We start from the raw sequence: 15,924 nt of genomic DNA on the forward strand, positions 1-15,924 counted from the left end.
AGATAGAAACAGCTTGAGGTAGTGTAGTCTGTCGCACAAAACTACAAAGCAATTTATAGATATACACATTATTATCTTGTATTTAATATATATATGCTTCACCCCCACTACAAGTTGCTTAATTTATATATCTGTGTTGTATAAAAGTATCTATTCTCAAGATAAACAATCATACCCATTTCTATGAGGGTGTATAGAGAGAGCACATTGTGAGTTTCCTTTCTCCATCCCATCCTGAGTGTGAACCAATAACACGTACCCCACAAATGGTGACCCCCGGAGATTCGCACTCACACTGGATGGAGGAGAAACCAATCACTCTCCCAGTCTTCAAGCAACAGGGAAGACTGGCTTATCTACACAGAGGCAGCTCTCATCGGCTCTACAGCTACTGTCTCTACACCGCAGGTTAGGCACTCTAGAGCAGCACTGTTTCTCTAAGCAGACACTAGCTCCTCTTCCTGCCCCAAGCACCACGTCCTACCGACCTCAGCACACCCGTCCTGCCTCAGACGCCGCCCCCGGCCCAGCAGTACCCCCTGCCACTGTCCTGGACCCTCCTCCTGACGCGGACCCTCCTCCGCTCCTGCCTGGCAGCCCCTGCTCCCGATGCGGCCCATGCGCCTGAGTGCGGCCCCACACACTCTTTTTTTTCCCTCAGGTACTCCCTGCTACTGTCCTGCACCCTGCTGCTGTCGTGGACCCTGCTGCTGTCATGTACCCTACTGCTGTCATAGACCCTCTTCCTGACGTAGCCCCTGCTCCTGACCCAGACCCACACACCCCAGCAGGTGCATCTAAGGACTGTACCTGCCGCGAGGGAAGCAAAAAAATTCATCGCCTCCACAACCCTCCTTCTCCCTCTCTCCTCCCACAGATCTCGTGTATCTAGACAAGGTTGTCTCCACTAGCGGCCGGCTTATACACGCCCTCGCTGTCATGTCTAACATGTGGCAAGCACCGCCCGTTCTGCCTCACATGCAACCCTGCAGACAACAAGTTCTCCTACACCGCCTGGAGGGAAGGGGGAGTATTGTAGTGGATTCCTCCCCTACAAACGCTGTTTGTCGCTGGCTAGCCGACCCCGCGAATTCCCCAGTGTATGCCTCGTGGTCTAGGTCAGCAACCAGCGCCGCCTTACATGAGTGAGGTCAAGTATTAAGCCACGCCTACCCCCGCTATATGACCTGACCTCGTGGTGACCTACCTCTCTTTCCTACCTACAGCCTCCAGCAAGCAACACCTCCTCCTCCGCCCCTGCCTGGCAGCTCCCGCTCCAGCCGGCGACCATGGCAACCCACAAGCTGGTCCTCCTCTGAGCACCCTCACCAACCAGCTCTCTCTACTCAACGCTCGTAACCATGCTGCCTTCCCAGCACCAAGCTGCATTGTACATCCAATACAATATGTATACAGAGAGCACATTGTGAGTTTCCTTTCTCCATCCCATCCTGAGTGTGAACCAATAACACGTACCCCACAAGGGTTAAGGATGAAGTCATGTGACAATAAAAAAATATCTCTATACTTTTTTATTTGTACAGATTGTCTTAGATCTAATTTTGCTGATGGTTGCCACAATTTATCTTGCAATGTCGGCTCAGCAAGATCTGCAGCATCAAATCAATATTGAGAAATTGATTACAATCGTAAGTCATAATTATGGAACTGTAGAATGTGTCTGGAGATGAGGCGACTCTTTGTTTTCCTTATTATTATAAATGTTTAATATTGTAACCCCTTCAGTGCCATGCCAATCCTGAGGTATCTATGACATCTTATCTCCTTGAGTACAATGACTTAATCCCATGAGTATGATGACTTAATCTCTTGAGCACAATAGTTTCACCTCTTGAGGATATGACTGAACCCCTTGAGGATGATGGCTTAACCCCTAGAGGATGATGGCTTAACCCCTTAAATGTGAAGACTTAATCCTTTGAATACAATGGTTCAACCCTTTCTGTATGATGACTTTATCCCAAGAGTATGGCATCTTAACCCTTACAATATGACATTGATCTGTGTTGCTATTCATACACAACAGGCCTAAAATAAATTAGTATCAGCTAAATAGTTATATACTTTAAGGGATAGACTTAACAAGTAAGACTTGGTGATCAGGAATAAAACCCATCACTTGTATAACACTTGACCATTTTCTAAAGACCCAGGGGCTGTTATTGAGATCTAGAAGTCTTGAGTAATACTCAGTCTGCCTGTATAAGAATTAGTACAAATGTATAATTAACTCTTTCATAAGACTTGGTACTCTTATTTAATACGCAGAGAGGATGTGGTATTAGGCTTCATATTATTGTATAAGACTCAAATGGGATATTATATTATGGTCAATTCAATTCAATTAGTAATCTCACATGCAAAAGACAACCCTTTCATGCAACATCTATACTGTGCAATACTTGGTACGTGCATGATTTTTGTACAAGTCTTGGTATCTTGAACATTACATGGCACCTACATACAATAGTGTCACTCAGTACTTCTCAACCAAACTGTACAGTGCTTAACACTTGTAAACAGTTCTACTCACATAATACTAGTCCAGGGTGTCATCTACAGCTGCTTTAAGTGCTGTTGTTCAATTAGGTCATCGTTTGCTGGAGCTCGAATACTCAGCGAAGTGAAGTGGGGAGGGAGCAGCTCGGACATATTCACGGTTCACATCTCAGTTTGCTCGATTTGTCTTCGTTCTTTTATGTTGTCCCATAAATAGTGGAATGTAATTTTTGGATACACTGTCAATGTACTGTATTCCCTTTGTTATTTCTCCACATATACAGGGTGTCTCATATGTTTCACAGTATAGGAGAATTAATATTCTTTAAGTGAAGGAATCCAAACAATTCAACAAGGATTAGATGACAACCAATTGAACGGCCACAAAGGTCTCCGATATATTCCTCTGTGGGACACCTAAATGGTTCTTAGGTCAATATTGGTTAGAAGACAGATTTTAGATGACCCATTCAATTGATTCTCATCACTCAATCTTTGTTAGGATTCCCTCACCTGAAAAAGAAGATATTTATTTCCCTATGGTGTGGAACTTATATAGAGACACTCTACTACTATGAACTATCCTAGGAAGTGTGTAAAATATCCATGATGAGACAAGTGCAGCGACTAACCCCAAAGAATTGGAAATACAAGTCTATTGGTGTGATGTTGGTGGGCATAGTGGACATTGTTGGTCCACATCTCTCTCCCACCACTGTGAGTATAAAATTGTTTAACTTATTTACAACTTTACAATAATCTTGTTAAAACTTTGCAACTTTACAATAATCTTGTTAAAACTTTACTTGTATAGAACCTATCCCACCCGGCTATGTCCATTAATTCATATGGTTATAATTAATCCACTTCCATTATGTTTTCAAGGACCACAACCCAAACTATGTAAGGACACCTTGTAGTACTGTACTTGACAGTCACGTACAAGATTATCCGTTTTCAAAGGGTTCATAAATGCATCTCTCCTTTAGTAAAGATATAAAACTGCACTGATTTAACTGATCAACTTGAGCTGAAGTATAAGAACTACCACCACCACGAATAAACCCGAAAGGATTTTTTAATAAACTTTTTATTTCACAACTCTCCGTCCTGATATTTTTTGGATGTTTTTGTAGCTTCAGCTCAGCCAATAAGGAGCATTTTTTTATATAATCTCTGAAAGACATTCACCATACAGACAAAGCCAACTCTCGTAACTTGACATTTATTATACTTGGGGATCTTTGTACAGTATAAGACTTGGCACATTCGTGAGGACCCACTTGCTCCTTTTGGTTAAGACTTGGTACACTTCCTTTTGTTAAGATCTTGGTATAGTCTGTAAACAGCAGTTTTCTGACATATATATTTTGAGCTCCGAATGAGATTGGTATTTTTAAAGTTTGAGATTGACTAAAAGTTATTATATGCAGTATTGTCTTAACCTTTCATTCACATTTCACTGTTGTATTAGTCTGATGTAAGAACATGTTGAATCCTTCTTGTAGACGATCTTTGGCAATTTAACTCTCCTGGTGGCTAAATTCCATAGAAAATATATCACTCAAGTCATATACACAGCGTGTAGACAGTCTCTCCCTCAAGTTTAAACAATGTCCGTATTCCCAAGAAAAGTTTGGTAGTTTGATCAAATAAAAATGCGGTCGTGACATTTTACATTTAATCATTCACTTGAGCTTCTTGGCTATTAAAATGTTACTTACAAGTGATAAGTGCTAGTAAATATAACTTTAGTTTTCAGGAAGTTAAAACAAAAATTATGTTTACTAAAACATTTTTTTTAATTTTTTGTACTCCTTACAATAACAGGTAGTTGTTCTGCCTTGCACCTACCATAATATACAATGTTATGTACAATACATCTCGTGGTCACCCCAGGAGGATGTACCCTAAAAAAGGGTACTTTAATTATTAACAACTGCTATCATACTGCATCAAACCTATATATATTGCTTCACTGAACACAAGATTTGACAAAAGAAAAATATCACAAACACTTAAAGTCATTGGATTCCAACAGGTGATCAAAAAATTTGTCAAATCAGATTTGGTAGAGCGTTTGTTATTATTAATGAAGGTCAGAGGACTACTGACCAATGTTTAATACTAAAATAGAGTGAAAGGTAGTGTAGTGCATTAAGACACAACTGCAACTAAACAACTTAAAGGGAATGAAACATAGGAAAGTATCTCAGGGTGATTTAACATTAGGCAAAACAGAATAAATAATGGTAAAAGCAGGAATTAAATAAATAGAGAAGAGGCTAATGTAAATAATCTTTGTGTATTCACCACAAACACACATCCAATTCATCCCTGCCATTCCATGAGTCAGTCACAAGCTTAGCTAACACTTTTCAATTTCTTCACTTTTAAAAAAAATTCTTACAAAAAATACATTTTCTTAAAATACCTCCATTCTTATATAAAAAAAAGTGTTATAATTTTGTTAAAATATGAATGCTGAAATATGAACCAGCACATCAAAATTTGGGAAAACACAAGGGTGCAAATGCAAGGTGGTCGTGGACATATTTACTATAGGTACAGATAACTGGTTCGTAACATACACGTTCACAGACATGCGCATCTCACAATTAAACCAATCCCTCCAAAGGCAGTCAGAATTTTCAGAAAATGCACTGTTCTAATAAAATTAATCCATTCACATGAAATAATTTTACAAAAATGTGTTAATTACATGCAATTGTAAAAATCCTGACTGAGTCGCCGGCTGCTTTAGGCTCCTTGGGCGGCTGTGGCACCGACTAGTTTCTGCAGTCCTTCAGTGCTCATGGACTTCGGTCTCTCGATGGGGAGCCCAAGAGCACGGTCCCACACCAGAGACGACAGTACGCCCAAGGCCCTAGAGACTCCGAAAAGCACTGTGTAGTAGTTCATCTCCATCATGCCGTAGTACTGGAGCAGTACGCCCGAGTGAGCGTCCACATTTGGCCATGGGTTCTGCACCTTACCAAGTTCAGTGAGGATTGGAGGCACAACATTGTACAACTTGGCAACAAGCTGTGAAATAAAAGTTAAATTTAGTGAGTACAGTAAAGTAAAGTACCTCAGTTTCCTAGGTGTGAACCTTAATACAAAACAAAAGGTAGGTTAGGGAGAATAACTTTCATGAATATATTTGTCAAAATAACTTAAATAACTCTGTATGATGGTTTAGTTGTCATGTCTGTAAAATATGCTCCTAATTTGATGACATATGCAAGTAGGTTGTCAAGCTAAGCAATCATAACAGGTAAAGCCAGTCTGAAAGAAAATGAATAGCAAAATGACAAAAGAAAGAAAGAGAGAGAGAGAGAGATAACCAAGTGTATTTCGAGACTGAATAACACGTGAATTAAAAACCTATGAATATATAAAAGTGTACAAGTCATTATCAGTTTACTAAACCCAAATAATCAGTTTTGTCCTAGTTAGATTGCAAATCCCCCATACCACATATCAATGGGTAATGAACGAGTTGACTGGTCTGGGCAAACACATTCGTAGAGTGATACTTTTATTGACCTCCAGAACCTAAACCTATTTTCCCCATTGATTACATGTCATTATATATCGCGATTTAGTAAATAGCGAACATCGTTGGACCCTATCTTGCGGAACCCGACCCTACTGTATTGGGTAAATTTTAAGTTTTGGTCATCCCTGTACTTTGACATGCAGACCGTTTTTTCCGATGGTTTGCGATGTGTTATGAATGATTTTGACCTTTTCTATCACTAGTTTGAGTTATTACCCCCCCCCCCCCTTACCGATGTATGTTAAGCTAACCTAGTAACTCATCATAACCTAACCTAACATATGATCTGTATTTTCTTATGCGAACGAAAAATGTTTTGCGCCAGAAATCCTGTAGAGATAATGTGTCTTATAGTTTAAACTACTTAATTGCATAGTTAGAATCTTAAGGTTCCCCAGGTGACTAAAACCAAAATAATATCAATATAGTTTGGAGTGTTTATACTATGAAATTTGTTGTATGGGCAGCTAATATCCATTGAATTAGTTAATGTGCTTAGTAATATTTATATATTCAATATACTGTAGTATTACTGTGTTGCACAATAAAGCACAATTAATTATCTAATAATATTTATTTAAAGAGCCGATCAGCCGAGAAGGACGGACAACTACAGCTGGCTGCCTCCCGCTGGGAAGTTCACCCCAACCAATGACATCACAACCAATTACACAGCTTTTCAGTCACATGACTTTTTAGCAACTTTAACCCTTATTTTTTACACATTTTGGTCCAATTTATTAAAAAATATCATTACCACAGTGAATTTAAGCATTTTATTTACCCATTGACCTGCCATTTTACAAAAAAAATCCGACCGTCAACTCGTCCATTCCTCAACTCAGGGTTGCCATTGGTTAAATGTACACTCTAGTAATGCCACAAGTATAATTACAAATAGCATGGGTCAGAAAGTAAATGAGACGATGGCCAGAGTAGTGTAACTTAACCTTCAAAATGTTCCCCCCTTCCCCTCACACGATACAATGCCGTTCAATATTACTCATAATTATACCCGGATTATGTGATATCCTTAAAAGTTCATCACTTAGCTTTTCAAAACTTCTGTAAAGATTTATCTAAACAAGAGTTTCAACCTTAATAGTTTCCAATCAAATAAAATTTGTGCCCCTTTTCTATCTCCGACTCAGCCTATAGCCATCACTTCCCTTCACCAACAGTAGAGTATAACAAGGGTCTCATGTGGTTTACATGCCATACTTACTTTGAACAGCTTATCGTCAGGAAGATGCTTGAGGGCAAATTCACGTTGGCACGAGTAACGAGGATCAGTCTTTCGCAAAACAGCATGGCCATAACCTGGAACAACCTGGCCAGATTTAAGGGTCTTCCAGATGAACTCCTTCAACTGATCTTCCGTGACATCATCACCGATCTCAGCACGAAGCTTGGTGACCCACAGGAGTACCTACAACACCAATATTCCCATCATTAAATGCTAAAACATTTATATTTAACCCGATATAAAATATAATACACCAGAATTACATAAAATATGGCAAAAAGTATCACGTATTGTTAGTGACAAGGACAATGAAGATGTTCACTCTGTAATATACACAAATTTATGTTTATATATTAAGGTGCGTTACCTCTTGGTTAGCTAAACCATGGAGAGGTCCAGCGAGGCCATTCATGCCAGCGGCAAATGAGAGGTACGGGTCAGAAAGAGCAGACCCCACTAGATGAGTGGCGTGGGCAGAGACATTTCCTCCCTCGTGGTCGCTGAAGAAGGAAGATTTCAATAGATTATCTTAGGTTTAACTGATCATAAACACCTTACAAGTATAAACCCCAGATCCAGGATACTATTGAGGACAGAACACACCAACCCTACATCATGCTTACTACTGATCTAAAACCTCCAAACCATGAGACTTTAAATAATCTTTCAAATTTACTTAAGCTTATTCCTAGACTTTACATATCAACCAATTTGAGGCGAACCATTTAATCAAAGGTTGGCATAATGGATTTTTAGCATCATCTGTACAAATTCTAGACTTTTTCCTTTGTAGATGTTCTTGGCAATTTTCCAACTGAAATACTATGTACACTGCATCCTCCCTTTTGCGTATCAAGACATTTTACCTTTTAATAAACATATCCATCAGTGGCAGGTAATTAAAAAAATTAAATAAAAAATCTAAACACTTCAGTAAAAGCCACCAGAATTTTTTCTTCTATGTGATCCCCTCCCCCACCCCCCCCCCAAAATCAAAACATTCCAGAATTATTAGATACACACACACCTTGCTAGTAATTGCATTTGAGGGGTTACTAACTTAGTAAAATATGACCCATTAAGAATCAGATGTATGGAACCCTCCTCCTCCTCTGAAATGAGCTAAAACATTTATTGGTCAACTTTTATATGTCTGGGAGGTACAGTACTAGGGCATGGTACTTTACTTTCCTTCCAAGTTCAAACACTACTTGGTACAGTAAATAAGAAATGACGATTGTTTATAAATGTGAGACTCCCACCCACTCTCCTAACTGATAGTCTGACTGTGTCCTCATTATCTAATTTGGCTATCAATCTTGTCACTACCAGCAGACCTCATTACAGAATCGGATCTAGGTCGAATTTCTTCTTAATCAGTGGCACAAATTTAATCCCTTGTCTGCTTCCTTCTTCACAATAATATTTACTTTTAATCTGTCTCAATACTCAAGTGTATATACCTGTGGATTGTGAGGTAGAGACGCATCAGCTCGGTGAACTGAGGGTCGTCATAGCCCAGCATTGCGGTGAAGTTGGCGGACCAGTCTTTTGCTGGGTCAATGGCTCCGATACTTGTTCCATCTCGGTACAAATTGCGGTAAATCGTAGCAGCTACCGTGGGCAGTTTGGATATCAAATCAAGAGAGTCTTCGAAGCAGAGCTGTGGACATTAAAAACTTTCACAACTTTACTTTATCGAGGCTGACACTCGTCTTACAAAATCTAGCCGCTCAGCTCTCATAATCTTTGCACATGTGGTCCACCTCCTGGCTGGTCATCTTTAAGGGGACTCAGCAGCACAGACTAGTCTGAATTGAGTTATGACCTGAAGTGGCCACCTCACTCATCACACTTAATTAAGCTGGCTACAGGACTCCCAACCAAGGATGGCAAGATAATCTCCACCTTGTAAAGAGGACCAATGCAAGGTGTCCTGGATCCATTACCAGCCAGGGGCTTGTCTGTTGTCCTGTTCCTCTTCTCAGAGGCTGCCCTGCTAGAGCATCCTACACCTCTCTCTCAGACCTTCCCAGGGGATAAATTATCCCCTAGAGTGAGCTTGTGCTGCCTGGTCACCCTCAAGAGACTGCACCAGGACCGACCTTCGCATAGATTTTTGTCATCATCGCTTCATAAATTTCATAGTTTTGCTAATAATCAGATGTCTATCTTCAATTAAAGATATTTTCAGACAAGGTCACATACCTCCCAGTATTTGGCCTTTGGCACGCCTTCGCTGTATCCCTTGGCAAATTTGCTTTCGGAATTCAACGCCGTAATAGCTGCAGAGAATTGGGCCATGGGATGAAGGTTTGAGGGAAAGTTGTTCAACATGTTCACCACGTGTGGGGGCAGGTCAGCACGGTTGGCCCACTCCTTGGACAGAGTGTCAACCTGTGATGTAATAGTTATCATCAAAATACAGTGTGATAATAATGTGTTAAACTATAACTATGGGAGAAACAAGTCACCAGAAGAGAATTCATCCCTCGGTTGCTCTTTAGTACACAATAGCAGGTGACAACTCTGCCATAAATCATTGGAGATAAACCATCATTGATTGTAAATAACTATTTAAACTAAATATAATGAATTATTATTATACTACACTTATGATTACCGATGCACAACTCATCTCGGCCAAGCAGAATTTACACGACTAATTAACACTCGCTTCATAATAACAAGGTTTGATGTTATAATAAATATTGAAAAGATTATCAATACTCTTTTTAAATACCCTTTCAATGGTTAAAATTTCATAACAGCAAAGCCAACAATACAAAGTTGAATAACCACCACTTTCAAACTTCACGTTGAGACCTTTACTCCTAAATAGTAGCTAAACCCAATTAAACTGTATTTATTAGTTCCTGGCAAAAACCAAATATGACGACTGTCTTGTCTTTAGCTGTTTGAGTCGGGAAAGATATGAAATTCCCAAAAGCAAAGGTTTAGTATATGGAAGGAAAAGTCAAAGACCAAGTTTAACTCATAACATTAAATACCACAACTACGCATCAAAGTCTGCCTCACGTTTCATATAATTTCCGTTGGAGACTTCCCACAGAGCCCCCAAACGGATGAGAGAAACACCTGTGTCCTCCCTACCATGAGGCAGTCTATGATCCTTACTCAGCAGGGTAGTCAACACCTTTAAAATCCCTCGTGGCTCTAAAACACACAACACAATCGCTTACACACAGTGACATATATGGTTTACGATAAAGTAAACAGAGGAGACAAACGAAAGATGTCCACATACACACAAGGCGATTCCTAGACTTCCCTCCATTCTGGTGTATGGTGCCTAAGAACCACATGTCTAGTAGTCTTAATCATTAGCTCAAGACTTTCCTAATATCAATGTCCTTTAAACTGAATCCAAATGACATCAACAACATAACTACTGTAAACACTTGAACACCTGGGAAAGGTAAAAAATAACGAGATAAGAATAGATAAGAGGACAATTAACCAGATAATGAGTTAGACAAACATTTCAGAATTATCAGTCAAGGGTTATCAGGTAACATGACAGTAAAAAAGTGCAGTCATACAGATGGGGTTACATTGGCGTCAATATTCAGGTTAGGATTACATACTTCACTGAAGGATTACCTTACACTGAGAAGCCTTAGGACTCAAGTGTGCATGAGAGATGAGAAAGCAGAGAAGCTATTAAAAGAAATGAATACTACATATGCAAGAGAAAATCAATGAAAGATGAAAGGCTTGTGTGGCTGCCAAAAGTGAGTGATGTTGATGCACTTTACGACTACAACAGCAACAGGCAAAAATGAAAGTCACGTGAAAAAAAAAATGCAATGTTCATAGTAACCTGACCAATATCCACCCCCCCCAAAAGCCTCCCACTTAACCATTCTCTAGCATATGTGGAAGTTTGAGTATGAGGGAAGTGAATGCTCCCTTCCTTACAATCACGGAGGCAAAGAAGGTCACTGAAAACCAGTCATATAACAAGACAAGGTATATGATCGTATGATTTCAACCAGCAGTTACCTTCACAAGCAACATAAAGTTAAGGAAACAAGCTATTTAAGGAACAAAATATAGCGACGTAAAACCCTACAGACTCTAATATTTGAGGGGCCATATTACTGCAATCAAAAGGCTTCTTCTCCTAATGTAATACAATAGCTGTATGGTATTTACTGAGGAGCAACTGGAAAGAAAACAGATGAATGAGAGATGAACCAAGAGTAATGCATATTAAAACAAACATACAGTAATGTACAGGGTACTTACAAACACAATAGCAGGAATGAATGGCAAACTGAAAGAAACAGTAAGGGTTCAGTTCAGATCCACTTTACCAGTAACTTTTTTTTATTGGGATTTTTATTCATTCATGTGTTTGTCTTAAGGGAGAGTTGCAGATCTAGTGTGGGATCAACAAAAACAACTGTTTAAGGCAATTTACTTGTGCGAGTCAGCTATGATTACCTGATGGCAGCTTCCCATCTCAATGATCTTCAAAAAGTGTTTTCCAGTTAGGTTTAGTTTGGCTGGTTCATGTCATACCCAATAAACATACCAGTCAAGGCCCCCACCAAAAATAACAAGAGTGGTAGATCTAAACTGAACATTAACTAAAACATATATTGATATCAGATCTTGAGTAATACAATTAAGACATGAATGGTATGGTAAAGACAAAATGAAGTTTGAAATGTTAACTATACATGGAGTTCTATAATGAATATATAGGAAGGAGATGATATCTATAGTACAATATATGAACTCGAGATATCAGGAACCGTAACTACAGCCACCAGCCCATCCCTCTGACCTTGAGCAACGCTGACTTACACCCGACAAACATCAACAGCTATAAACACCTTCCTGTACCTGTTAAGGCTGTGTTGTCTTTTTCACATGCCCAAAGCAGAATAGACATTGTTCAGAAAAGGATGTGGCTATGAACAGACAGACGGGTAACGTGACTAACCTCCACGAATGTGTTTGGTCGCAGGACAAAAAAGTTGCGTAAATTATTATACTGTACAGTAATAAGAGAAGGGGTAGCATCTAAAAGCACTAAAAGGGTTCAATAACTACATGTGTATAACTGTATGTACTGTATTTGGTGTAAGTATCAAGGGAGCACCTCAAATTAACTGACCTGAGCCTTCGTTGGTACGTCTCCGGTACAAAGGAGCCAAAATAGGCCCTCGGGCAGAGGCTCGGTCCCCCCCTCGGCAGCTGGCAGGACATCCTGACACTCAGGAATGGAGTATCCACGGAACCGGATGCCTTCCTCTGGGTCCAACACCGAAGTCTCTGTTACCAGGCCCTTCATGCCTCTCATGCCACCATACATCTGTGACATTTTATCATTATAGGAACACACCTTTTCTATAACTAGGGAAAAAATGTCCACTATACCATATTCACGTGTAATTAAATCTTTCACTGAGAAAATTTTATATTCTCAGTCAAAAGTAATAAATTCACTTAAAGATAAAGAAAAAGTCCATACAACTGATTTTCTTGATCTCTCTCAGTGCAAAGTGATAAAATGCAAACATAAGTAAAAAACAAAGCCCTTGTAATAATAATTCTTACCATATCTACGGTGATCTCCCCAACCTTGGTGCTGCCGTATTCCTTACGGAAGGCCTTGACCTTCTCCTGCATGATGGGCACCTTCTGGGCCATAACCTCCCGCAGGTCAGTGCTCTCTGAAGAGTACTGAGCTTTGGTGGTCACTGCAGCTAGTGGACTAGCTTTCTGTAAGTAGTGTGTTACCATATATTTACTACACAGTATACAAAAGCAGCTTAAAGCAACAGACTTACATTTTCTAACTCAAAGATTAATGAATTTGCAAGATAAAGCACTGATAATTAAGGAAATACATCAACTGCAAAAGTCATTCCCATACATTATTAAGAATCACCAGAAGAGTCAACTTACTTCACCTGATAATGAAACACCTTAATACTCAACTAACTTCTATGGCATCATCAGGTGAAATACAGAGTGCCAAATCTTCAGGTGATCCCATTGGTTATAAAATACAGTACAGAACTGCAAATTATTTACAAACTACCAAACAGATAACCATAAAAATCATATACATTCTGTAACAAAAAAACTCATTCATATACATTACACAACCTTGTGAAACATGTTCAAACAATGCGTCTTTAACTTAAGTCCCACATCAGGTATACAGAAGACTTCACTTAAAGTGTGTCCTTGCATATGTATAATCAACTAAACAATTTAACAAATGTATTGTCTAAAACACATTTAAGCTTCCAAACTTGGTAAGAATTCGTATTTACTCATAAAATCTGAATCTGCTTTAACCTAATAATGTGAATATAGTATTTTTTTTTTATAAATCAACCACACACACATTAACTGCAGCCCAAGGTCAGCCATTACTGTACACATGTGCACCTAAGTAAAACATGCAAGTCACATTTAACAAGCATATCTACCACACTTACATTTAGCCACCTTTTTCAGACCAAGTAATACTTCAGTTACTTAAAGGTGGATGGGAGTACCATACAGCCAGACAGATTTGAACAATTAAATCTAACAAAACTTAAAAACAGTCACACAACATTTACAAAATATTCTGTGGGTGTGCAGCAACTTCTAATGTGCCTCAGACAAACAAAAACATTCAGCCACTTTTACAAAACAGAAAAGATACCTGTAGTATTTTAGGTTAGTTCGCTTTATGAATGAAAAATTATATAGTGTAGCAGGACCTGGTAACCGAGGATGACACCAATCATTGAATGTTAACAAAAGTATATACAATTTTACCCACATTAAATACAAGATAGCCGGAGAATGATTTCTGGATAATGACGCAGTAGCTGTACGGTTCTTGCTTTCTTGATGAAATACGAAAAACTTGCATCTTACTCCTAGACCAATACACATTCTGGTCATTTATTGGTTAATATATAGGACTAACCCGCCAGGGCTGCATTGCGCCAATGCGGCCATATCATCTCGCGTCCAAATAAAATGCCTCAAATTTCACTATATCATTGCAAGTTCTTTCTGTTTAATATACCCGGGAAGTTAGGTAAGGTTCGGTAGGTTAGGTCTGTTCTTCATAACCACAAAAGCTAAGTAGCGTTTATTTTAATATAATTTTTTTACATATTTCCACAAACTACAACAGTATCCACTATAATATAACAAAGAAAATCCGGCGTTTTATAATTTTTTTTTTCAATCAATTTCCCCCTTGGGTTAGTCCTATATAATTACCAATTTATTTATATTTTCATAGTACACTGACCCTAGTCCACTCTCACACAATCAATACTTGCCTACCAATTGGTTAGGTTGACATATCAGCCTACATAACCTAACCTAACCTAACCAAACAACCTAACCTAACAACCTAACCTAACAACCTAACCTAACAACCTAACCTAACCTAACCTAACCTAACAACCTAACCTATCGCCATGCACAGGTACCACCAAGTGATATTTATTATTTACCTGGATATTAACGTAATTAAATGCATTACCGATACAACAAAAAGTAACTGATATTGTAACTATTCATTAAGTGTCCTGGAATATAATTACTCCCACGTAAACTATTAATACTTTCACCAGTGCCTTGGCCAACCACTGGCTGCACACTATATACCCAAATCAACTGAAATAAATAAATATTCAACTTTAATCACATTTACTAGAGACTATACAACAAATACATACTAAAATCAACATTAATCTGGCCTTATATAACCTCTATAGAATCATTAAATATAGAAATTAATTACATAATACTTAAACCCCAGGCACAGCTGATCAACAACCCGAGTCGCCGGCAAGTCCCCCAATTCTTAAATAAAACACTAAATTACTCCATAATTCCCTTCTCCTATACCTCTTAAATAACCCATACCTGCGGAATACTGAGAAACCTCGCCGCTGCATTTCTAAAAAGAGCCATGATGGATGATATGTAGAGAAAAAGACTAAAAAAAGTCACTTATATTCCTTTCCCTCAACTGCCTGCCGCTCTCCCTCACAGCAGGAGCCTCACAACACGACTTAACCCACCCTACCCAACCCCTGACCCACCCCCTACCCACCCTCACACCCACCCTCACACACTCCTATAATACTTAACTGGCACCTCGAAATAAGTCTGGTTTAGTAATTTACTATCTAGATGGCGTAATATAAAGTTAGATTGTGATTCCTATTATATATACAGGAAGACAGATAGATAACTCTTTATTTAACTCATTATAATCATTCACAATATTCATTATAAACTTGGGTCTCTGATTAAGACAGATAAGTGAAGATAAATGAAAAGGAAAAAGTAATCAGAGTTAATTTTTTAGTTTAACAAATTTATTGGCAGAGCTTGTAGTACAGTTTGACTATTGTGAGTAATTCAGTCAGGTCAAGACCTGACTGAATTACTCACAATAGTCAAACTGTACTACAAGCTCTGCCAATAAATTTGTTAAACTAAAAAATTAACTCTGATTACTTTTTCCTTTTCATTTATCTTCACTTATCTGTCTTAATCAGAACTTTTCCTTTTCATTTATCTTCAGTTATCT

General features: G+C 38.7%; 1 protein-coding gene and 2 long non-coding RNA genes across 3 annotated transcripts; 2 read left to right on the forward strand and 1 right to left on the reverse strand.

The window, feature by feature from the left end:
* Window positions 1–1,358: 1,358 nt before the first annotated feature.
* On the forward strand, window positions 1,359–4,868 carry LOC121862463. Its single transcript, XR_006088236.1, has 2 exons — window positions 1,359–1,649; window positions 3,109–4,868. It is a non-coding gene; the product is annotated as an uncharacterized LOC121862463 (long non-coding RNA).
* On the reverse strand, window positions 4,299–15,404 carry LOC121862461 (probable citrate synthase 1, mitochondrial). Its single transcript, XM_042360761.1, has 8 exons — window positions 15,252–15,404; window positions 12,921–13,085; window positions 12,478–12,675; window positions 9,537–9,725; window positions 8,792–8,991; window positions 7,696–7,828; window positions 7,308–7,511; window positions 4,299–5,565 (listed from the first exon to the last, which is right to left on the reverse strand). Exons 1-8 carry the CDS (start codon window positions 15,297–15,299, stop codon window positions 5,281–5,283), a joined length of 1,422 nt encoding a protein of 473 aa, XP_042216695.1. The 5' UTR covers window positions 15,300–15,404; the 3' UTR covers window positions 4,299–5,280.
* LOC121862462 lies at window positions 5,452–6,848 on the forward strand. Its single transcript, XR_006088235.1, has 2 exons — window positions 5,452–5,588; window positions 6,666–6,848. It is a non-coding gene; the product is annotated as an uncharacterized LOC121862462 (long non-coding RNA).
* Window positions 15,405–15,924: the final 520 nt, after the last annotated feature.

The sequence above is a fragment of the Homarus americanus genome, unplaced genomic scaffold (assembly GCF_018991925.1).
Source record: "Homarus americanus isolate GMGI-L3 unplaced genomic scaffold, GMGI_Hamer_2.0 scaffold31037, whole genome shotgun sequence".
Lineage (NCBI taxonomy): Eukaryota > Metazoa > Arthropoda > Malacostraca > Decapoda > Nephropidae > Homarus > Homarus americanus.

Excerpts from the sequence above, each read along its gene's own strand:
- LOC121862461 (XM_042360761.1), bottom strand. The coding sequence starts at position 15,299 with ATGGCTCTTTTTAGAAATGCAGCGGCGAGGTTTCTCAGTATTCCGCAG. Across the intron at positions 7,829-8,791 it reads CTCTACCTCACAATCCACAG|CGACCACGAGGGAGGAAATG; the intron begins GTATATACACTT and ends TTCCTTCTTCAG. Across the intron at positions 5,566-7,307 it reads CTGACGATAAGCTGTTCAAA|CTTGTTGCCAAGTTGTACAA; the intron begins GTAAGTATGGCA and ends TTTATTTCACAG.